Raw genomic sequence first — 24,437 nt, 5'->3', positions numbered from 1 at the left:
CAGTATTTTTCTTCATTTTACAGATCAGAAAACTGAAGCAGTAGAAATGTTGAGTCATGTATCTCAGCAAGTGGGAGAGCAGATACTTCAAGCTCAGTATTCTTTTCATTACCCCATAGTTAATGCTTTGGCTTCATTGATTTTTTTTTTTTTTCATTATGGCCTCTACCTTGTTGAAGCTCTTGGAGGCCATGTGATCTAACACAGCCATTTTCTAGCTTACCTTCCCCAGTTTGGCCTCTTCCCTTCAAAGCCATTGTACAAAATCATAAAAGCTAACTTTCTCTATGTCCTAGACCTCTTTGGCCATATTGAGGGCATATTAATTTGTCATTACTGAGATGTAAGTATGTGTGTTGTAAGGTGGAATGATCCTGGAGTGTAAGAGAATCTTACTTTTCTGAGTAATAGAAAGAGAAAAAAAGAGAGAGAAGGGAGAGAGGGAGAGAAAAAGAAAAAAAATATGTAGAGTTTCTGAATTTCCTCACCTTTCACTCTGGCATTTCTTTAATGTAAGGACTTCATTATCCAACCCGAGTAGATGCTGTTACAAACCTGAGCTTTTAAATTCATGGGGTGCTTGCCTTGGGAATTTGGAGTGACTGTAACTAGTACTTTCTGATATGACTTGAGTCTTTATAACTTTCTGGTTGCTGAATTTCTGGTTGCGAAGCATCCTTCTTTGATACTGAGTTGTTCTTATTTCTTACGCATAAAAACCCTTAGGTCCCGTGCTTTTTTTCTGCATGAGGTATGTTTTATGCTCTGCTTTACTTAAGTACTGGCTTTCCTTCCTTTATCCTTGCTACCTAAGAGAGTCATCCTACTGTACCTCCCCCGTGATTGTATTATGTTTTTATTTAGCACGTTTTATTCAATCCTGAAGTAATTGCTCTAGTGGACTTGCATGGACTTTAGTCAGCACCACGTTTGGCCAAGATGTTTATGCAGAGCAGTTCGCCTGAAAATATTGTCATTCTTCTTCTTCTTTTTTTTTCCCCCTCTAAGCATGAAAGTTGCCTTTCATTCTCTCTCTGAAAATGGGGATTGTTCTCTTTGGTTTCATGTTTCTTAAAATCACGACCAACCTAAGAGAAGGAATTATCTGTCTCACCTGGAGTGTGGATCTGTTCAAGTAGTGGTTTTAGGAAATGGACCAGCAGTTGGTGTGTTGGGGGTATCTTTGCAGATGGACCAGCCCCTTTTGCATCTCTTTCTAAAGTCTTTGGGTCTGGCCTACAGAAACATTCCTTTGTGGTCTTTGAATATTGCATATATCTCCCTTTGACTTTGAGATGCTTTCAGCTTTTCTGTTGCACCATTTTCTAGGCCTCTTTTTCTAGACGATACCCAAGCCTGGCAAAATTTCTAATTTAAGAATCCAAGTGGCATGACTCAATAAAGCTTCATTCCACTTTTATGTTTTATAGAGTCTCCCATTAGAATATCAGTATCAACAGAAGGAGCAAATACTTCTTCATGTAAGTATCTTTATATATTCTGTTCACTGGTTTTTAACCCAAGACAATTATCTGCTTCCAAAGATTATGTTCATGTCTCGCCCCTGCCCTTATTGAGGGATGGGGTATCAAGTTTGCGAACAGGATGGTATTTGCTGTTTGGAATAGAAATGACCTCCTGCTATGGTTGGAGTCGACCAGATATCCCCTCCCTCTGAGATACATATGGATATTAAAAGATACCACATATGTAGTAGTTTTAGGATAATGTAATGTCTTCAAATATTGGAAAATAGCCACGTAGCCTCTGAGGCCTAGTTCTGGGTGAGCAATAGAGAACTTTGTGGGTTGTTTCTTGTTTCTTTTCTTTTCTTCTTCTTTTTTTTTTTTTTTTTTTTTCTTTTTAAGTGTGTCTTGATGCCTTTAGCAACTGCCTAAGGCATGATAGATACTCAGCTGTTTGGGGCCTCTATTCCAAAGCACCTCAGTTCTCATATAAAGTCTGCTGTGATGGAGTAAGGAAACTGTACATAGATGCCCTCAATTCAAATTCTATAGCAAGTGACTAATTATGAAAATGTTTGAAAGCAAGTCCCTAGGCAAGATCTCAGATTCGTTTTCCTGTGTTTAATGTGAAATGCGCTTTGTGTTTATGGAGGTCTACAACTGTTAGATTGATTGGTGCTTTGTGCCGTGTCAGGGGAACTTAAGAAGTTAGCAAGGACTAGTAAAAATAGTTTTGATACTGATAAATTGTGAATAGCGTAGAATTAAATTTTGATACGCAACAGGGGAATTTATCAGGCCTTGAAAGTAAAACTTATAACTCCAGTCTTTCTCTCCCTGATTTTAGCTCTTTATTTAAAACTCATGCTCAGTTTGATAAGCTCTTCAATACATAGATATTCCCAATTATTCTGTTCCAGCCTGGAGAGTGCGTTTAATGAACAATTTCCTTTGGCTATCAGCATGGTAGAAAATACTTGAAAAGAAAGTATTTACTTTTGGCAACTTCAGTAGTTTTCCCAGTCTGTTTAAATATCCAGTTTGGTTCTAAAACCATTCTCTTTGGGTTGGTGGTACCCAGGCTGTAACGAAACAAGGTACACATATTTTTTTATTGCATGAAGGATGATGTTTTGGCTATACTTTAGCTAGATAAAGCATCGTTTAACTGCACTGATGGCAACAATCTATTAAGATCAACAGGAAATGAAATGCTAGGACTAGATCGGCTTCCCTTAAGGACACTCATTACATACTCCAAAATGATAATCCCTTCTGGGGACTTTGGATATTTGTTATTTAATTCTACTTACAAAAAGATTAGTATAATTATGTAGATTTTAGCTAACCAGCATTGAGGAATCATGATGAGCTTTGTTTTCTATTTTTGAGTGTTTATTATATAAAAGCAAATACTAGGGTTTTCTTTCTGGCCTTTTGTCTGGGAATAATTTCTCCCCTGCATGATTCATTGAAGAAAGTTATGGAAACTCTTGTAATTGGAACCCTTCATGCTATCATTAATGGGGCAATGGAGGCGATCCTTAAACATAACCGAGTAGTTTGGGAGTGGAAGAAATACTTAGGGAACTGGAATGAATCTCTCAGTTTACATTTCTATTCACTGCAATACTACTGTTGAGAGAGAAATAATTTTGAAATCTGACTCTGATCTCTGACTCTCAGCAGAATTCGTTCCTTGTATTTGGTAAAGTTTTAAAAGTAAGAACGAAGGCTTTGTGTACCTTTATGTTAAAATATTTCAGTGTACCATACATCACTCCCCACTCATGGTGGGCTCTCAGTAAATACTGCTGAATTGATTGATGAATACTTTTTATTTTTTCTCTACGGTTGAATTCTATTTGTGATAACTTAAGAGCACAGCTTTGTTTTGTCCCAGAAGTAAGTAAACATGTAATAAAAGAGACACAACTTCTATAATTCCTGTGCCAAATCGTAACTGGAAGAGGAAGAAAAATTCAGGAAATAAGCGATCGTCCCTTTGTACACCACTGAAAGATTCATGCCCTCACCTTCCCAGTGATCCAGGAGATGAAATTTAATCATGTCCCTGAAAAAGTGATATACTTATGCATGGAGTGTGCGTGTCATCAATTTTGATAAGTTCACTCACATATTATTACTACAAGAGACTTGAAAAACGTTTTTCTCCACCGACTCAGAGTATAGGGTACCATACAATATTTGCTTCCGTTTATAAAGCTTTGGTTTATTTATTTACCCTGTTTTCCATGGAAATAAGATATTTAAATAGACTCTATGATTTGGCCAGTTTTTTTTAATTAATTTTATTGGAGTATAGTTGCTCTACAATGTTGTGTTAGTATGAATACATTTTTTAATCTCGTGAAAATATACTCTGTACTTTGGAACTAGAAACCAATGGTGGCAGGATCCTAAGTCTAGTCTTGGTGAGAACAGTGAGAGCAGCATGAGGTACTCAGCTCATCCAAAGGCTGCATTCAGGGGAATCCTGCACTGGAGCAGAGCTGTGATGGAAACACAGCTTAGTAAAGGCTGGAGCTGAAACTTGAGGAACCAGCAATCGCAATAAACTGGACTTAAAAATTCAAAATATATAAAAGAGTAAAAGGCCTTGGATAAGTTCACATGGGTCAGAAATAATCAGCCCTGAATAGGTTTCTTTTCACTGTGTTTCAGCCAGGAAGGAGACGTGTAAATCCCCGTATGTGAAAAGCAACCTGTGCTATTACAATGTAATCATGTGTGTGTGGCCTCCATTCTTTGAACTGTTGACATTGGTGTTTTTTGTAAAGTGAATTTTGAAAACCCTTTCTGAAGTAGTATGGATTCAGCAAACCTGTTGTGTATTAGAAAGATTTGGTGTGCTTTGGGCATCGGTGTTAAAAAAGGGTGAGGGAGACTTATTACTTTTCAGTTCTTTCGGTACAAGTGTGCACACCTTTATAGGGAAACGTCCCCTTAACTGTCAGTGCTGGTTCTGAGAGCATCTCACCTCTGGGTAAATCTTGGGAGCGTTTATCAGTGGTAGTTCATGTTCATGGCCCTGATCAGAACCCTGTCCGGTATGCCAGGTGTCTTCTGTGGTATCCTTCCCTGATCACTTCAGCCCTTCAAGTTCTCCTTTTCGCCTCTGTAACTCATATTGGAGTAGAAAAAAAAACGAAAAGAAGAAAATTACAATTGCCTACCTACCTATCCAAAATACTATTGCTAGTATTTTAGTATACTTTCTTCGAATCAGTATTCTTCCTTCTGGCTTTTTACTTCTTCACCTTCTATCTATTTAATGAACCATAAGTGTTTTTCCCATGTCATGAAATGCTAGTCAGAAATTTTGAAAAATATTTTTCTAATCTAAAAATTTTTAAATAATTTTTTTAAATCACTGTAACGACTCAGAAATCATTCTTGACTGGAGATTTTAAGAGATTTATGTTTCATCTACAAACGCTGTATCATTTTTGCCCTCTTTCTATTTATTTTTCCTAGCATTTTATAAATATTGGTGAAATAGCAAAGTTACTAATCCTTCCTTTTGTAAGGCAAATTTTAACTACTTCCTTTTTGAATTTGGGAATTTGCATTATACTTTCACTCTTTTTAGAGTTATTAATTTATAATTTTTTTTTAAGTTTCTTATAATAATCTCCTGGTAAAGATTAGCATTATTTTCCTTTATTTTATTTTACTCTTTTGTAAATGAGGCATCTGTGACTTAAAACATATAAGTAATTTGCTAAATGAGTGTCCTATTACACGTGACAGGTTGTAGAAAAGAACTTGAAATTTATAAAACAGTTAGTAGGACTGTCTTGTTCCTCCTTTACACATCATCAGCAAAAAAGTAAATGGATTTTTTAGAACAAACAAACCATAATGATTTCTGTCTGAATTGCCAGCTGCTGGTGACCCCGTTTTGCAGACAATTTTGTCAAATGCTATAAAAAATACTATTGTTTTACCAACCACTTTACTGAATTAAGCCCCATCCATTCCAATTTAATATAAAAATGAGAGAAAAACGGGAAGTCTAATGAATAGTAATAGGAAAGAAAATAAAGAGAAGTTTCTGGAAAACAGTCTTAAATAATTGAAATATATGTTTCAAATAATAACAGTAGTAACAGCAAATCTTTATTGAAGGCTCACTTTGTGCCAGGCACTGCACAAGGTAATTTCCATGGATGCTGAGTCATGGTTCCCATAAAACCGTCTTCCATTTTTCAAATGATGAAACTGATGTATTTTGTCTAAAGTCCCACAAGCAGGATTCAAACCCAGGCAGTACGCTAGCCTGCTGTAATGCATGAGGTTTTGTTGCCTCAAAACAAAAAAAGCCTTTAATATGAAAAGGAATGAGATTCTGTGAATGGGTGGAAAAGTAGTCTCTGATACAAAGTGGATTGGGTGTACGTGTGGCAGATTAAGGTCAATGCATTGCTTTGAACCAGCTGAGCCCATATAATCTTTATGTTACCCATCAAAGCGTGACAGGTGGTGAGGGGGAATGAAAAGAACACAGACGTCAGATGGACTCATGTCCTTAAGTCTAAATACTAGTGCTGTTAATTACTGTGTGTTCTTAGGCAATTTATTTAATGTCCTTAAGACTCAGTTTCTGTCTGTATAACCTTGTTTATCTCAAACTATATTGAGAAGCCTCATATAAGAAAATGAATGTGAGTCATTTAGCACAGCCTTGCTTTAGATGGTCTCCTCTATAGACAGAAGAGAGCCAGTACCTGAAAAATGTGTGTGTCTTTGAAGAAAATGGAAATTAAGGGAGTCCTACCATTTTATTTGAACAACATAAGAAAATATCCTTATTGTTGGAGGAGGAAAGGAGTTGATGATTTTCAGTCTAAATGGTGGTGCTGAAAGTTGTATGCCAAGAAATCACTGTCTTTTCCAAAATATTATATATTCTCAGCTAAGACTGCATTTGAAAGGAACTTATCCAAGAAGTCCTCTTTGAAATTTCTGATTGAAATGAACAATTGAATCTTTAATTTGGCAACTAAAAGAGCTAGCTGAAGGAAAAAAATGTCTTTTGTCTGCAGAGACATTTGTTATAATCAGATACAGCATGTTCCCCTGGGAATAGCGCTGTGCTATGTATTGATTAGATTGGACCAGGTCTGCTGGTCCACTGGTGAAGTTCAGAGTTACTGTTCTTACTTCCATCCTCAGCTGTAACTGACTGACCTACTCTAAATGTAGACAGAACTGTCCAGACCTTTCCTAAATGACTTTCAGCTGGAAAAATGGCATTCCTATTTCAGATCTTTATTGGTGGCAAAATATGAACTCTATCCTGTCACCGTTAGACAGCTACTTGTAATTGAAAGCAAATTGTGTTTCCAGATTTCTATAAACACGGTCTTTTCAAGGGTGTGGTGGCTCTGTCTCTTGTGGAGAATGACAGACAAATTGCCATGCATCCTATAGCAATAAAAGAAAAATTTTAAGTGGAGATTGCCCAACTGGTATTACTTCCATTTTCTGATTGCCTAGAGAGTTAGTTACAGATTTTTAGGACAATACGCTGACTTGAAGCAAGAGTAGGGGCTTGTATGTCACAGTCATTCATATCACCTTCATGCTTAGTTCACTCATTTTGTATGTGAACGTGTCTTACATTTTCCTTTACAGTACTCCCTGCAACTGTAATGTAATTCTTCAGTTCTGCCTTTCTAGAGGCATTCGGTGTCTATCATTGCATTCCACTACTTGAAAAGAGAAAACCTTTGATCAAGCTTATAACTAAATCATCCTTAACCTTTTGTATCCAGTTGAAATTAACCTTTTCCAAAATTATTCTCTTGACCCAGACAAATATGTGTGTGTGCTATGTATATATAAATAACTGATATTTGTATCCTACTGTATATTTTACAGGGTATATTTTCATATATTGAGTCATTTATTCACACAGTAATTCTGTGACCTAGATTTCATCCCATTTGTCAGTTGAGGGATGTGAGACTCAGAAATTTCTGACATGTCCAAATTCAAAAACTGCATACATAGGTGGTAGAACAGAAATTTAAGCCTGAATCTTCTGATTTCAATCACATATTTTTTTTAATACAAAGTCTTACAGGATCCATGCAACTAGCTTGAGCTTCCTTTTTTTTTTTTTTTTTAGTTTAAATTTTTTTAAATTTTTATTGGGGTATAGTTGATTTACAATGTCATGTTAGTTTCAGGTGTACAGCAAAGTGAATCTGTTATACATATACATATATCCACTCTTTTTTGATTTTTTTTCCCATACAGGCCATTACAGAGTATTGAGTAGTATTGAGCGCTATACAGTAGGTCCTTATTAGTTATCTATTTTATATATAGTAGTGTGTATATGTCAATCCCAATCTTCCAATTTATCCCTCCCCCCACTTACCCCTTGGTCACCATAAGTTTATTTTCTACATCTGTAACTCTATTTCCGTTTTGTAGATGAGTTCATTTGTACCGTTTTTTTAGATTCCACATGTAAGCAATATCATATGATGTTTGTCTTTCTCTTCCTGACTTACTTCACTCAGTATGACGGTCTCTAGGTCCATCCGTGCAGCTTAAGCTTCTTAAAAAAAAGAAAGAAAGAAAGAAGAGGGCTTCTTAAAAAAAAAAAAAAAAAAAAAAGGCAGTCAGCTTTTAAGTGAAATACTCTCCACAGTCTACAAGGTGTAATGAAATGGACAGGAGAACCCTTAGTTAATAGCAACAGAATTCAAAGGTTTGGGCTTCCCTGGTGGCACAGTGGTTGAGAGTCCGCCTGCCAAGGCAGGGGACACGGGTTCGTGCCCCGGTCCGGGAGGATCCCACATGCCGCGGAGCGGCTGGGCCCGTGAGCCATGGCCGCTGAGCCTGCGCGTCCGGAGCCTGTGCTCCGCAACGGGAGAGGCCACAGCAGTGAGAGGCCTGCGTACCGCAAAAAAAAAAAAAAAAAATTCAAAGGTTTAATACTATAAAAGGAGGAGAAAACGGTCTAGAATCATTTCAGTGACTTGCTCTTTGGCTTTGTTAGTTTGAAATTTATCTATTTCAAAACATGCTCTTTACAGAGGTGGGAATCATCTTAGAGCCAGTGTGCTAATAGGCATCAGATCTTCAACAAACAGGGAAATCTTCCTCAGTGGTAGTTGATGTTTGGGGTAGAGGCATGACCTTATTCCAGGCTGATTACTATTTAACCTATCACATAATACTGTAAATCCTAGATATTATTTGTATGATAGCTAAACTCAGTAGTAGAAAATTATCAGCCCTAGAGCAATTATTTCTCTGTATTTTATTCTTTTGGGGGCTTTTTACTGGAATATTCCGTTTAACATTAAAAAACATCTTCCATCTTTTTGTATATCAGCTGCAAGAGGGAAGTCTTTATTTTTCTTGTTTTTAGAGAAGTATTAAAACTACAGTAAGTGTTTTTAATCATTAGGAATAGAGCAGTGAGGTGGATTATATATACAAAATGTAAAAATTGTTTAAATGGTGAAGAGATTAGAGACAGAGACATATACAAGGAAAGCATCTAGGAAAACAGAGCCAGCAGGATTTTGATAAATTTACTTACCAAAATAAATGAGGAACTTGGTGGATTTCTTCATTCTTCATTTTTTTCAAGTTATCTAGGGATCTGAGGACTAGGAAGATGGGAATAGAGGCCCATCTATTATTAAAAGACCCTGGATGCTATAGGAAACAGGCCCCCCTCGCCCCTCAAAAGGAAGGAATAAGGTAGAGGAACAACATGGTAAATCAGTAAAATAAGAAATATGGATGGTGATTCAATTAGGAGTTTCTCAACTGCAGGTGATAGAAATTCAACTCCAAAGAGATTAAATATAAAGGGAGTGTATTGGCTTATAAAACTGGCCCAGTTTGATCCAGAAGCTCACATGATATAATACGATGATTTCTTAGTCTGTATGCTTTGCTCCTCTACAAATGCTAGCTTTGTTCTTAGTGGGTTCCCTCTGTCTGATAGGGGGATAGCTGCCGGTATCTTGAAGCCTCTATCCCCTTGGGGCTTATAATCTAAAAAGAAGAGAAAGTCCACTTCTTATCCAAACAGCAATTTTTTAGAAACAATCTGATTGGCTCTGCTTGCATCATATGCTTACCCCTAAAATAATTTTGTATCCAGGGAGAGTAATGACTCCAGCTGGGCAGGGACTGGGACAGATCTCCACCGCTATGTGTGTTTGGGTCAGTGAGGCAGCTAGGCTCAGCCCCATGGGAACTGCATGGTGTGGGTTCATTACAGAGAGGAGGGTTCTGCACCTAAACAGGGGGAAAGGGCCAGACAGGCAAAACCAACACAGTCCTCTAGAGCTGATGCGCAGACAGCTTTAAAAGAATCAGGAAACAGTGCTTCCCTGGTGGCGCAGTGGTTGAGAGTCCGCCTGCCGATGCAGGGGACACGGGTTTGTGCCCCGGTACGGGAGGATCTCACATGCCGCGGAGCAGCTGCGCCCGTGAACCATGGCTGCTGAGCCTGCGCATCCGGAACCTGTGCTGTGTGAAAGCAAGGTAAGCTTTAGGAAGGAAATAGGTGACTCAAGCACACATAGGCGGTTTATTCGAACCTTTAAAAATGTTTTTACATTGCAGATAAAGGGAACTGAGATTCAAAACTGTTAAGCTTAGTGCAAAAATAGAAATGAAACGTCACATCCACTACATATATACACACAGAAACTAGTATTATGGTAAAATTTTCTGCTTGTTTTTTTTTTCTTCAAGTTTCTAGAATGTTGGCTGTGACCTTTTGGGTAAAAAGTGCATTCAGAATTAAGTCTAATAGAGGCTTCTGGTGGAGAGAGTCTTCACGAAGAATAGGGTCAGCTATAGTCTCAATAATTTTAAGAATGTCATACTCTCCCAGCTTTTTAGAAGAAGTGAAGACTTGGGTATATTCTAGTAAAATGTTGCTCTGAAATTGTTAAAAAAAAAAAAGTCTTTGTCTAATCAAAGAATAAAAGCAAACTCTATGATTTGTTATACCCAGATGTTAGATTATCTTCCAAGGCCCAGCCATACTCTCTTGGTGATTTCCTAGCTCTTCAGATAACAAACTTGCCACTTAACAATTGTCACAGATATGTACATCACTTCCCAAACCAGAATATAAGGTCTTGAAGGAAGGAATTTTGGTTTGTGTTTCCATTCCCATAACACACCAATATGCTGGTTCCCAGGAAGTATTTATTAAACGGATATGAACATTAATAGTGAGATGATTTTTTTTAGTTAGATTATTGTGATTTCTAAAAGTTGTACATATGTGTAATTATAGGAAAACCACCTAAACCTTCAATCATGAAAAATGTATTTAAATATTTAAAAATCAAAGTTGAAAAAATTCATTGGCTTAAATCATATTTATTAGAGCTTTTAACATTTTGAGAAGCATTTCACACTCCATACACCTCTACTTTAAATTTATTTCTGGATTTTATATCTTGAAGGTTTCTTCATTTTATGATAAATACTTGTTTACATGGTGATGTATAAGACTGTGTTTCACCTTAGATGGGATTATTGCAAATTATATGAAAATCTACATATTAACTGGTTGGCCGCTGTTCTCCCTGTGGTGCGGAAGAGTCACCTGGTTGGGAGTAAGGGAATGCCGTGGCGCTAATAAGGTTGATTTTTCTTTTATTATCATTAAAAAAGTAATAATGAAGTGTAACAGTGTCTTTTACTGGGCACCTACCATGTGTCAGGTACTTTCATCTGAGAATAGATATTATTTGTCCCATTAGATAGATGAGGTAACTGAGAGGCTCAGACAATTCAGTATTTGTCAAGGCTATATAACAAGTTCCACGCCAGCTTCTCTGACCCCACGTCCTGTGTTCTTTATACGCACTGATAGTAGAGGGAGAGGGTGAAAGGAAAACCTTCGGAGAGTTCCCCTTGTGACCTCTGTCATACGTCTCTAAGGCCATGTGATCATTGCAACTACTTTTACCACTTGGCTACTTTTATCACTTGGACCAAATCAGTTCTATGAATCAAGCTTCCTGAGCAAGGTACAGAAATATATATGCCCGTTTGCCATGATAAAAGGCGTTAAAACTAGAGAGTTTTTGGTAACAAATTATATTTGTTAGGTACTTGGATCATTTAGAAGGAATACCATGAGCCTCCCCTCCTCCACATAAACAGGTATATGCATTAAATATTAAATTCAAGAGAAGAATAAGGTTATTCAAGAAAAGAATAAGCGTAAATATGCGATATGTAGCCTCAGCTACTTCATCCTTGATTTTGATGGTAATTTTCAGATCAATTTTGAGATGCAGAATGAAAACCGTAGCTTTTTGTTTCAATGTCAGATTGATATGGAAGGTTATTTGCTTTTAACAGTTCCTACAGGAAGTTGTGTGTGTGTGTGTTTAGATTGACTTATTTTGTCCGTTTTTAGGGTTTTCTCCCCGCAGGCAAGATGGCATTCTCATCCTCTGCTGCTGTTAACATTTGAAGCAGGCAGCCTTTTGTTGCACTGTGGTGTAAATTCCAAGTTGCTGACCACGATTAAACAGAAAATGAAACTTGAATGGCACTATCTCAAAATCTACTTAAAGTCATGACAGGCATCTCTGAAGCAATGTATCAGTTTTGAACACAGGAAGAATAAGAAATTATGGCTTTTTTTGCGGCAGGTTTCTTTTTCTTTGAAATCAAAGGGGAAAAAAATACTGATTTGTCCAGAATCACTGAAACAGTGATTATGGATTGATAAACAGGGTGGACAGTACAAATACAGAATTAATTCTACCTGCACTTGAAATCTGATACTGTGCACCATACCTGTTTTATAGCCATTGTAATTTTCTCATTTGTATACAGGTACTATAGTAACATTCATAAAAAACAATGTAGAGCTAATTAAAAAGCAAGCACTCAAGAAAGATAAGACACAGAGAATTAATTAGTATTATTCTTTCTGCATTGACTGCAAAAGCTTGGTGATCTGAACTGTGCTTCAGCGGTGAGCTCAGGACTCCCACCAACCCCCAAGGCTCTTCTTTAACGTTTGTTATTACTTAGCTATTTTATTTGGCAGGGATCCCTTCAATCCCATTTTCTAATGCACTGGCAAGCTTCCTGTTGCCAATAGCTTAGAGCCTACTACTGCTAGGGTAAGCGGCATAGCCGAACTTTCTAGGCTGTGCATCCTTATAAATAATGCATTTGGTTTCCTGTAACTACATGAACCCTTAGACTTTGGTAGGCATGTCTCTGTTAGTCAGGGTAAAAGAGTTGGGAGATGAACAGTTGTGGAAATATTTACAGGCAGTTACTCACTAATTAGAACCTGACGCCATCATAGATGCATTAATCACTGGGTTAAATGCTAAAGGAATGCTTATGATGTTTATAGTAGACATAAACAAGATATATAAAAATATCTTTGCTGACTAAACTGCATGCTTAATTTACCATGGAAAGTGCTTGTAATGTTAATCTAGGACCTTTCGAAACTCCCATCACCCGTAATTAGATCTAATTTGCTCCTCATTTTAAGAACCTCTTTTAGTTTGCACAGAATTCACTGACTTTTTGGGTGTGTGTACACTTGTCCTTAAGAGCAATAAGGAGATGAGATGTTGGTTAAAGATAATACCTGATGCTCCAGGTATCTTGACGGTATAACACTTTGTTGGATTGGAAATGAAGAAGGGGAAATGCTATGTTAATATGTTAAGAGCAAAGTAAGAAATATACATCATACTTTTAACTTTCACGTGTTACTTATAGAATTAAAAATTAATGTTTTATTTTTGAGCATAAGGGATATTAGCACTTAAACAAGGGACACCATTTTTAAAAAGTAAAAACTGTTTCAGCAATGTTCTTTCAAATGCACCTTCAATGTTAATATAAAATAAGAAAGTTCTACTCCAATATATATCCTTTTCTTCATTGGATATGCAATACCATTATTGGAAATTCACAGAATGACAGTGTTCAGCATTAAAATTATGTTGTAAGGATAAAAAATTCAAATTGATTTAGATGTTGAATAAGTGGATTGCTCTTTATATTTTCATCAGAATTAATTGAAAAAAGGAAAAATCATGTTTCTAATTTGATAAAAGATATTAATTCTGATCATTTTATTGTTGGTTTCTTTAATTACCATCAATTCATATTTGAACAGCTCATATATTTATGAGGATGATAACTTATAACTTTAATAGTAAAGCTTATTTGGTCATCTTCAGTCTTGCCACGTCAGTGATTTTGCAGAGCCTAGGTAGTTAACAGAACTAATGTTAGTCAAAATGTTTAATACTTTCTTTCTTTCAATCACGTTGACCTTCTTTATTGATTAAACTAGCTTCTACAAGCAACCAATTATTGAATCAGATCTTCAGATCTGAATCTGTATGTATGTAATATACTTTTTTCTTTTTGATGTTTATATTTTGAAATGTCAGAATTTCTGTGCATTTAAAACGTTTCCTTAATAATTCAGGAAATTTGGGTTACTAAATTTAAAACTGTGCATTGGCGTCACCAGTAAATAAGAAGTCTTCATCCAAAAGATAATAAAATGTATTAATATATATATTTTTTAATTTTAGTCCACCCGCCAAAAACAGTCAAGGAAAAAACTTTTTAAAGAACTGTAAAAAAATCAACCCACCATCAGATTTCTACTATAGCCCAGTCTGTTTTGATGGGTGTTTTGTTTTGATAGTTTCTGAGAATGGAAATAGATGGCTTAGGTTTTTCTGCCTCCTATTGTCCGGTACCTCTAAAGGCCTCTTGCCTGGACATGGTCCCTTCTGGAAATGAATTTCTGCATTCTTCTTCCATCACTCGTCAAAACAGAACGCTCTCAGAAGTAAATGTTTTCGTAACTGGATCCTAAGTGAAGGAAAATCTGAGAAACCTAGACATGCATATACAACAAAAAGCATTCCTTGCTGGGTTCTCTCTCTCTCTTTTTTTTTAATCACTCCACAGTGTGTCTACCACACAAATAGAATCTATTCTAAGACTATGGACTCTCACTTCTGCAGTATTTGCATTCGTGCCAGAGTGGGATTAGGAAAATGAAGTCCCTTATGTAACACCTTGGAAGCAGGAACCACTGCAGCCTCCTTCCCTCTTTCTTTCTCAGTCTTGTGCAGGGCCTGGCGCATATTAGGCTCTTAGGAAACAATTAGTGAGTGAAAGAATGAAGTTCTCAAAGCCAGCAGGGATAAGATCAACCTAGCACGGATCTGGAAAAACTGAGAAAAGGCACATTTTAAAAAATATGTGGGAAATCGATGGCAGAAGAGTCATTAAAGACCAAAGTTTCCCTTTTCATTTTAATATGGATAATTTTGAACTTGCTGTAAACACACAATGTTTCCCAATACTGATTTAATTTCTTCCAAGTAATACTTGAAAGAGAGAAGGTAAACTTTCCTGCTGATCTCTGGGTTTATGGCATGTCTTCTTGCCTCATCTTGTTCATATTAGAATCAGTATACAACAGAGGGGCATTACGGTGTATAGTAGGTTAAAGTTCTTTGATTCATGGACTTACCGGCAACATCATTTGAATAGGTTGGTTTCATCGTGGCCAGAGTTCAGCCACACAGCATAACTAAGTGGATCGCCTGACGTTGCCAATTAAATTCTGGCATCAGGAAAAGGTACACTCAGACGTAAGGTAGATAGCTAGCAGGAAGCAGCCGCATAGCACAGGGAAATCAGCTCAGTGCTTTGTGACCACCTAGAGGGGTGGGATAGGGAGGGTGGGAGGGAGGGAGATGCAGGAGGGAGGAGATATGGGAACATATGACATGTATAACTGATTCACTTTGTTATAAAGCAGAAACTAACACACCATTGTAAAGCAATTATACTCCAATAAAGATGAAAAAGTAAATAAATAAATTTAAAAAAAAAAAAGAAAAAGGTACACTGATTTGAGAAGTAAATATGTCCAAAGTGGAGATTGTGATGTGTGTGTGAACTTAACCTTCTCATTATCGTATTTATTCGTGTTCTTTTCTCTTCCTTCTCTCGCCCCACTTCAGTCTTGTTTGGGTCCAGGTCCTGTAGAGCTCAACAGAAAAATCATTTCTTATGTTATCAGTGACACTTTTTTTTTTTTCCCCCTCCGGTACGCGGGCCTCCCAACCGCCGCGGCCTCTGCCGTCGCGGAGCACAGACTCCGGACGCACAGGCCCAGCGGCCACGGCCCACGGGCCCAGCCGCTCCGCGGCACGCGGGACCCCCCCCACACCGGGGCACGAACCCGCGCCCCCCGCATCGGCAGGCGGACCCCCAACCACTGCGCCACCAGGGAAGGCCATCTGTGACACTTTTTTAAATTCATTTTTTATTGAAGTATAGTTGAAGTATAATATTATATAAGTTATAGTGTACACTGTAGTGGTGCACAATTTTTAAAGGTTACACTCCATTTATCGTTATTATAAAATATTGGCTGTATCCCCTGGGTTGTACAATATATCCTTGTAGCTTTTTTTTTGTTTGTTTTTTTTGGCTGCACCACGAGGCTTGTGGGCTGTTAGTTCCCTGACCAGGGATTGAAGCCCCGGCAGTGAAAGTGCGGCGTCTTAACCACTGGACCACCAGGGAATTCCCCCTGTAGCTTATTTTATATCTAATAGTTTGTACCTCTTAATCCCCTACCCTTATATTGCCCCTCCCCACTTCCCTCTCCCCACTGGTAACCACTAGTTTGTTCTCTGTATCTGTGAATCTGCTTCTTTTTTGTTATAGTCACTAGTTTGTTGTATTTTCTAGATTCCACGTGTAAGTCATATCATACAGTATCTGTCTTTATCTGTCTGACTTATTTCACTTAGCATAATACCCTCCAATGACTTTTTTAAAGTCTCCTTCCATTGGATGCACTTTCAAAATATAATTCTCAAGGGGAGAAGTAAGGATCCTGTTAGTGAGAATTATAAATAAGGAAGGACTGATGTGTATCTAATACTTGCTGCGATGTCTGACCTGCTTCTGGTTTTTACAGTCAACCTTCTCATCTGTTTTCCAAGGTGACTAAGACCTTACCGCGCTCAAAATTTGAATCATGCCTTCTCTCTCGGCAGATAACCTCACTTGCTACTTCGGAGAAAAGAGAGATGATGGGGTGGAACTTCTTTTACCTTCTTGCTACCAAATCTATAAGCCTCAGCACAATGCCAGGGACATAAGCGGCCACTTAGTAAACATTATTTTGGATGGGTGGGCGGATGGATATGTAGATAAATTAACATATATTGTGGGGCTTTAGAAATGTAAGTTACTTTCGTTACATAAAATACCACGACTTTAAAATCTGCAATCTGCTTTTGAGAAGCAGGTCATCCTGAGGTTTTCCATTTTTTACCTGCCAGAGTGTGAAAAGAAGTTAGTTTAAATGCTGAGCAGCAAATTCCCTAATCACTTGCTGTATGTTGGCTGACTAACAGTAATATTTCATTTTGAGTTGGACAACTCAAGCATTTAGCCCTGATTTTTTGACAGCATACATATCACTAAAATAATTATTTTTGTACCCATTCAACACATTTTTTTTTACCAGCCAGAGGTTATTTTGAACGTTTCTGTCTCCACGAGTACAGTTAGCTCAGCCTAAGATGCCGAAGATGTTTTGCCTTCTCTTGCACGTTTTTTTTCCTTCATTTCAGAGCTCGCTCTCTGCTGTTCTTTTGCATCACCAAATGCTTAGGTACCTTAAAAAACGCTTAAGTATTAGTACTTGTCTCAACAGATTCTTTGATATTAAGCTATATGAGTGGTTAACAATTTAACTTTTGATATGCTCATTTGAAACTTGGAGTCTTTTTATGGGTAGAGGGAAGACTGAGAGGGATGCACTTGGACATGGGTACTTTTTGGATGCCTTTGACATCAGTCAGTGATAGACTACGGCAAACATTTGGAAGGACGTGGTGATATAAGAAAAGATGGGGCTAAATCCAGGTATTTAACCTGGGGTTAAGGAGACAACCTGAGGATGGGTTATTTGTCTGACCTCTAGTGACAGAGTGCTGGCAAAGCCTCAGGAAAGAATTTTTGAGAAACACTTCAAAAGATTTATGTTTCATTTGAGAAGCCTGTCTAAAAGCCCTTTGAACCACTTAAGTTAAGCTTTCCCTTCTTACGGACAGTATGTGGGGACAGAAATAAGCGTATGGTTGAAACTCTCTGCATTGCAGTGAGATGTAAAAGAAGTACTTTTCCTGCTAGGTTAAATTGCTGTACATGCCTCTTGCTGTCAGTGACATGATTTAGTTAAATACAGATGCTTTTAGAAGGGCTTTGTACTGTGTCATAAATATTTAATAGTTTTATGAAATATGTGTATGCATAACTGGGTGGGAAATACAGCAGTGGAGAAACTCAACTTCCACATCAGAGCCTTTGGCTTTATAGTGTCCACTGACCAGTTGATCTTTGAAAAAGATGTGTTCAGGATGGGAGTGTCGTTAACAATAAAAGTATTCTTTTTTTTTTTTTTCTCAACCAACTGAAGCTTACTGTCCAACCTTTCTGATTTTGTCAGTAGAATGAACTGTACAATTTCCCTATTCATGTTATTCATAGATGTTCCAATCCCTAGTGAGTGAAGTATCACATTAAAAAAAAAAAATCCCTTCTCAATAAATGAATGGTCTGGGAGGTGGGGTCAGGAAAAGCTCTTAGATTTTCTGCAGCAGCTAATGGTTTGTCGTATAAAGATACTCCATTGTCATTAGACAATGATTCAAATTATGGTGAATCTTATATTCTTGATATAATTTTGGAATTCATCTTAAAGTAAGTGTGGTGGGGGATGGTGGGTGGGGAGGCGTCGTGCAGTGGAGGAGGGAGAATACTTGAGTGCAGGTTACTGAATGTGGAATTGGTAGATTATTTGGTTTGGTATGGCATCGGCTTAGGAGTTTTTATAATAAAACATACTACATATATGGTAGTCAGAAACAGCCATGAAAAAGTCTCTTTAAACTTTTTTCTAGCGTTTCATTATGAAATTTTGAAACACACAGAAAAGTTGAATGACTTGTAAACAGTGTATGCCCAATCTCTAGATTTTACAGGTTAACAGTCGCCATATTTGCTTTATCAAATGTGTATCCATTTATCTATCAATCAGCTTTTTATTTTTGATGGAATTTCAATAAGTTGTATATGTGAATGCATCTTGCCTCCAAATATTCCAGCATGCATGAGGTATATGTCTGATTATATTATTTAAAATAATATATAGGTGATGGATTATGTCAACAAATAGAATATAGGTTTCTCTGGAATAAGTCTTCATATTTGGACCTGGCATTTTCTAGTCATCGTATTTCAGAGTATCAGTCATCAGAAGCCTTCCTTTTCCTTTTCCTGACAGTCACTCCTTCCTGTGTCCCAGACTTCTAATTCTCCAGATTAAAAGAGGATGTGAGCCTGGCTCACCAATTCTCAGATATTGACAACATTTGATATTGTATGTGTTTGAATCATTCATCGCAGTAATACTGGGCTGATCCCTATTTTGCAGTGACAGTCTTCTTTCCTGAGGATAAGCTCCCTTCCATTCACTAAAGTTTCTTTATTCTATACCTTCTTTTTTTTAGTTTAATTTTTCTTTTATGTTGGAGTATAGTTGATTTACAATGCTGTGTTAGTTTCAGGTGTACAGCAAAGTGGTTCAGTTATACATATACATATATCTATTCTTTTTCAGATTCTTTTCCCCTCTGGGTTATTACAGAATATTGAGTAGAGTTCCCTGTGCTATACAGTAGGTCCTTGTTGATTATCCGTTTTATATATAGTAGTGTGTGTACGTTAATCCCAAACTCCTGATTTATCCCTCCCCCACTTTCCCCTTTGGTAACCATAAGTTTGTTTTCCACGTCTGTAAGTCTATCTCTGTTTTGTAAATAAGTTCATTTGTATCATCTTTATAGATTCCACATACAAGTGATGTCGTATGTTTGTCTTTCTCTGTCTGACTTACTTCACTTAGTATGATAATCTCTAGGTTCTTTATTCTGGACCTTCTCATGTAAGCAATTAGAGCCCACATTCTGTGTGCCCCCTTAATGATGAAATGCTGTTGAATGAGTCTAAATATGAATATTCGTTTCTTAATAACCTCCAGAAAAAGGGTCTGAATATTCAGTAGAATTGTGACCAAAAGTGGTCATGGGAGCATTATATAGATTAAACTTCCAAGTAGAAACAGTTGCAGTAAAAGGTCAAAATGAGATGTTTCTATAGAGATAACCCGTGGCGGTAATGATAGAAAATCTAAACCATCCACTGTCTGGCAGTAACTCAAGGATATCTACATGGTTAGCACATAACTAAAGAGCTTCCCTTTGTAGAAATGAGTTGAAAGAGGAGAAGCAGTAGCCCTGAATTCCAGTCTTGACTTTGAAATTAATTTTGGTGCTCCAGGCAGATTATTTTTATCTTCGGAGACTGGTTTTTGTTTTGTTTTGTTTTTTTCCTTCTTGTATAAGAGAAAATTCCTGGATGAGGGCTGTTCCAGCGCCAATAGTCAATGAAAAAATTGAAATCTAACTATTCTTGAGATTACAGTTCATCTTTGCATTAAGGCTACATCCTTTCACTCCACATAATTTCAGAGATAGAGAGAAAAGAAACAAGTCATTCTTAAACAAATCTGACTCTAGCAATACATGGTACGATTTATGACGGGAAGTTCTGAATGGGAGGTCAAATCATAAGATATTTTTGTCTTATGACTTTCAAATTCATAGTTTTAAAGTAATAAAAATTTGCAACAATGCAGAAAGAGTTCCCACCCCTTAGACTGAGAAATAGCAGAAAAATATAGAGCTGGTATTTGATTTTAAATGGGATACTTCCCCTTGTATCACTATCGTAAGGCTTATGACCTTACAACAGAAGCACGGGTTAGACGGCTCTCTGGAATGCCAAATCAGTTCTAGAAACTGCATATATTTTTATCACTCCTTTTTTCCCCTTTGGTGGAGCTCTACATTTTTCTTTTGATCAGCAACAAGGAGAGAACTGTGTAGACTCTAAGGAAAATGTGTATTGTTAACACGTTTCCTCTGGCTGAAGTCTTTTCAGATTTACAAATTTGGATTGTATTTAAAAGTAGAACGATTCAGACTATTCCTTTCCGCAAGCTTCCTTTGTTTCAGGTAAATTGTGAAGGCGTATTTTATACGTGGCTTTATATGATGTTTCAGAATCTCTTGAGTAGATGGTACTCTCTTAATGAGTAATTCATAACTGCCTTCACATGTGGACCACCTCATGCTCAACAGTTTCTACCTGAAACAGAAGATTTAAAAAACAAATTTCTAGGGCATTTGTTAAGAGTGAGGTGCTCTACGCTACATTTTTTGATTCATCTGGGGACCAGTTTATAGAGTCAGCTGACCAGCAGCTGACCTATAAACAAATAGCTAGTGCCTAAGTATAAATCAAGTTCAAAAACTTCCATGTTTTGAAACTTTACTGAATTTGTATTAAATTAGCATTGATTATCAAAGGTATTTCTTCCTTATGTTTAATTTCTCTTACTGAACCAAAGTACAGCCTTTATGATTTTCTTTAAATAAGATTATACATGTCCATGCACTTAAAAACACAGATGATCCCTTGTATTTTTGTGACATTTGCCACAGTATTTAAGAATAAAACAAATTATCTCTTAGCTGTGCTGCTCTGTGCTGTGAACCTATAGTAGTGAATATTCATGAAACAGAGCGAAGTTCAAGTCAACTGATTCCACATATATTGCTGTATTAAACATTATGAATGACCATCCAACCATATAACCTCAGAGTAGTCACTATAAAGATGATTTTCCTTCTTTCCATCATACACAGCGTAATTTAATAGGATTTGCATTTATTCACACAAATAAAACTCTGTACGGCATATCCATGTCTTTAAGATATTTTTTCCATAGTTTATACATCCCTCTTTAGCAGAGTTTCCATTTTGACGCATTAACTCAATAATACTTAACTGAGTGTCTTCTGTGTGCCAGGCACGTTCTAGGTAGTAGGGATAGAGTGATGCAAACAGACACAAGTGCTTGCCCTTATGGAATTTACATTCCGGTGATGAGTTTATCACACATTTCAAAACAAAGCACAACTGTGTTGAAAATACAGATAGTCCAGATAACTGCCACTCTCTCGCCACTTTTTGCTCCTATTTCTGGTATATTCTGAATACGGGAATGGAATGGTGTTGAGCAATGAGAAATAATATTTTGAGTACATAAAATGAGCTGGAGTTATAAGTCTTCCTCATTTTCTTATAAAACTTCTTTTGAATTGAAACTCTCAGTGACACATCAATTTATTATATCCTTGTGCTTCTGAGTTCCTTGAGATGCAGTATTGCATCATCAACATCAATTTAGAGTTCTTAATAATTGTCAGAGATTCAATGCTACAGGACCTACTAAGATTTTGTAGAAGAAAGGGCAACCTACACATGACAAAGTCTCATTATTTTAGTGCAGTCCACTAGTACAAGTGGTCAGATAGACTATGTTGGGGAAGCTGAAACCATGATGAGTGTGCAGTGTAATTTTTTTTTTTATTGAGTTGGAATTCACATAACATAAAATGGACCGTTTTACCGTGAACAAGTCATTGGCATTTATCACAATGACGTGCAGCCACCATCTCCATCTAGTTTCAAACATGTTCAGGGTCATTGTAAAAGAAAGGTGACGTGGAAAGCTAAAAACAAAATCAACCATTTGTATATAACTAATGATTTTACTTACGGGCAGTGAGAAAATAATAGGTTCTTTCAAAGTAAACACATTATAACCATCAGATTTAATAAAAACATCTTTCTATATAAAATTCTCACATCCTCATCTTTGACATCATTTACCGTCTTGAGCTGTAGCTGAACATCAAAGGATCTAAACTTATAAAGAACAGAATGTGCCAGAGTAAACTGATCATCTTGTTACAAAATGAGGACACAGACCCAGAGTCACTAACAAATAGTATATACAGATCCTCACGAAATAATTCTTACAATTAAGTCAAAAAGTCTTTTCTGAGATAATTTTCACTGGGTGAGAATAAAGTAGAATCAGATTCTTGACTCATCCTCAAAGTGGGCAGAAAAGTACCTGCCCAGTAAGGTGACCTGAGTTTCATCTCACCTGTTTAGCGTTATGAATAATGTAGAAGAACATCAAAGAGCACGTGGACTTGGTTTGCCCTCCGAGAACTTTTCTGTTTGGTTGAAGAGAGAATTACAGGAAAAACAGTTAAATGTTGGGTTACTCCCAACTTTCCATCCACTGAAATGATCTGTGGTAGTTGAGAGTTAAGCATAGTTGGGGTAACAGCATTTCCCTAAATGAAGATAAATTCATAAAAGGCGTAGTATCTGGGAACAGTCATAAAAATTTGATAAGCACTTATCTGAACTGGACATTAAAAGATCTGAAAAAATGGAGGGGAGTATAGAGGGTATTTTGAATAGATAGATGGTCATGAAAAAAGTCTGCCAATTTATTAGAGGTGCCGTAATCTGTGTAATTCAATCGCAATTAAAAATAAAACCAAAGAAAATGTATGTATTGAACGGATAGCAGAGCTCTAGTTTGGGATAGCCAGATACCGATAGACCTCCTGGCCTTCAAAGAAATTACATCCTTCGGTCCTATATACATAACATAGTTAAACAATAACACCTCGGGCTTCCCAGGTGGCGCAGTGGTTGAGAGTCTGCCTGCCGATGCAGGGGACACGGGTTCGTGCCCCGGTCCGGGAGGATCCCACATGCCGCGGAGCAGCTGGGCCCGTGAGCCATGGCTGCTGAGCCTGCGCGTCCGGAGCCTGTGCTCCGCAACGGGAGAGGCCACAACAGTGAGAGGCCCACGTACCGCAAAATAATAATAATAATAATAACACCTCGGAAGATGTGCCCCAATAAAAGTAGCGTTAAGGAATGCTGTGTCTGTGACCTGGGGGCACGGAAGGGCTCCATGGAGGAGCTGAGATGTGAGATGGGGAAGATTTCCAGACGGATGGGAGGAGGATAGCGGATCCATTTGAGTACTTTGTTCTCTTATAAGAAGCAGCAAGTTTTAGGGATCCGTTTAGGCCCTGAAGCTTTCTTGTGAAAATTGTGATTTCATAGTTCATTATCAAATGAATAAATCATTACAACTTATACATAGTCATCTTCAAAGATTGGAATCCAAAAATGAAATCACTGCTGTCGTCATGGTTTTAGATGCCACAAAGTAAATTCCACTTTTTCAGCCATAAACTTAAGGAGCAAGGGTAAACTTTTTCAGTTAAATGTTTTCAGAGTGAAATAGCCAACACACCAAAAACAAAATGTAAAAGAGAAAATAAGTTTACATACTATGGTCATCCTCTTTCATCTTCTTTCATCTCCTGGAGTTACGCTAAATATTTCTGATAATTAAATAAAATGAATGCAGAAGCTGTCGCCTAGCTTGACTTGAAGTAGCAGAGGAATTTGAGTATTTTTTATTGGATGATATAATAGGATTGCTTCTTTCACTGAAGCTGGCTTAGGAGGAAGCTGGAATATTGTGTATCAGAAGTACGTGTGTTCTGGCTTTGTTCTGCCGAATTCCGTTCGACATCACTGAGTCTCCTCTTGAGCCAGGTTGACTTACTAACACTTACTTCCTCACTGCCGTGGTGGATTAACGGTGGTTGCAAATTCTTCGTCACACTCTCCATCAAGATTTATTTCCCCCGTCCTTGAATCTCAGCTGGCACTGTGACCGCTTAGCCAACAGGATGCAGTGGACATAGCCCGTGCCACTTCCAGAGTCAGTCTTAAGGAGGACTTAGAGCTTGCACTTCCTCCCTCTTGGGCTGCACCCTCTCAGAACCCAGCTGCCATGCTGTGGGAAGCCCAGGCCACATGGAGAAGCCA

General features: G+C 37.5%; 1 protein-coding gene across 4 annotated transcripts in view; it reads left to right on the top strand.

Moving 5' to 3' along the window:
* NRG1 (neuregulin 1) overlaps positions 1-24,437 on the top strand; it is a gene marked incomplete at its 3' end in the record, with an annotated part of 1,011,332 nt that overhangs the window by 867,222 nt on the left and 119,673 nt on the right. For all 4 annotated transcript variants that reach the window (XM_079909270.1, XM_079909274.1, XM_079909273.1 and 1 more), the window contains exon 5: positions 1,431-1,481. In XM_079909270.1, coding sequence (XP_079765396.1) covers positions 1,431-1,481 — 51 coding nt within the window. The remainder of the gene's footprint in view (positions 1-1,430; positions 1,482-24,437) is intronic.

Source organism: Stenella coeruleoalba (genome assembly GCF_951394435.1).
Source record: "Stenella coeruleoalba genome assembly, chromosome: 21".
Classification (NCBI taxonomy): domain Eukaryota; kingdom Metazoa; phylum Chordata; class Mammalia; order Artiodactyla; family Delphinidae; genus Stenella; species Stenella coeruleoalba.
Note: the sequence above shows the minus strand (reverse complement) of the source record. Positions and strands in the feature narration are given on the sequence as shown.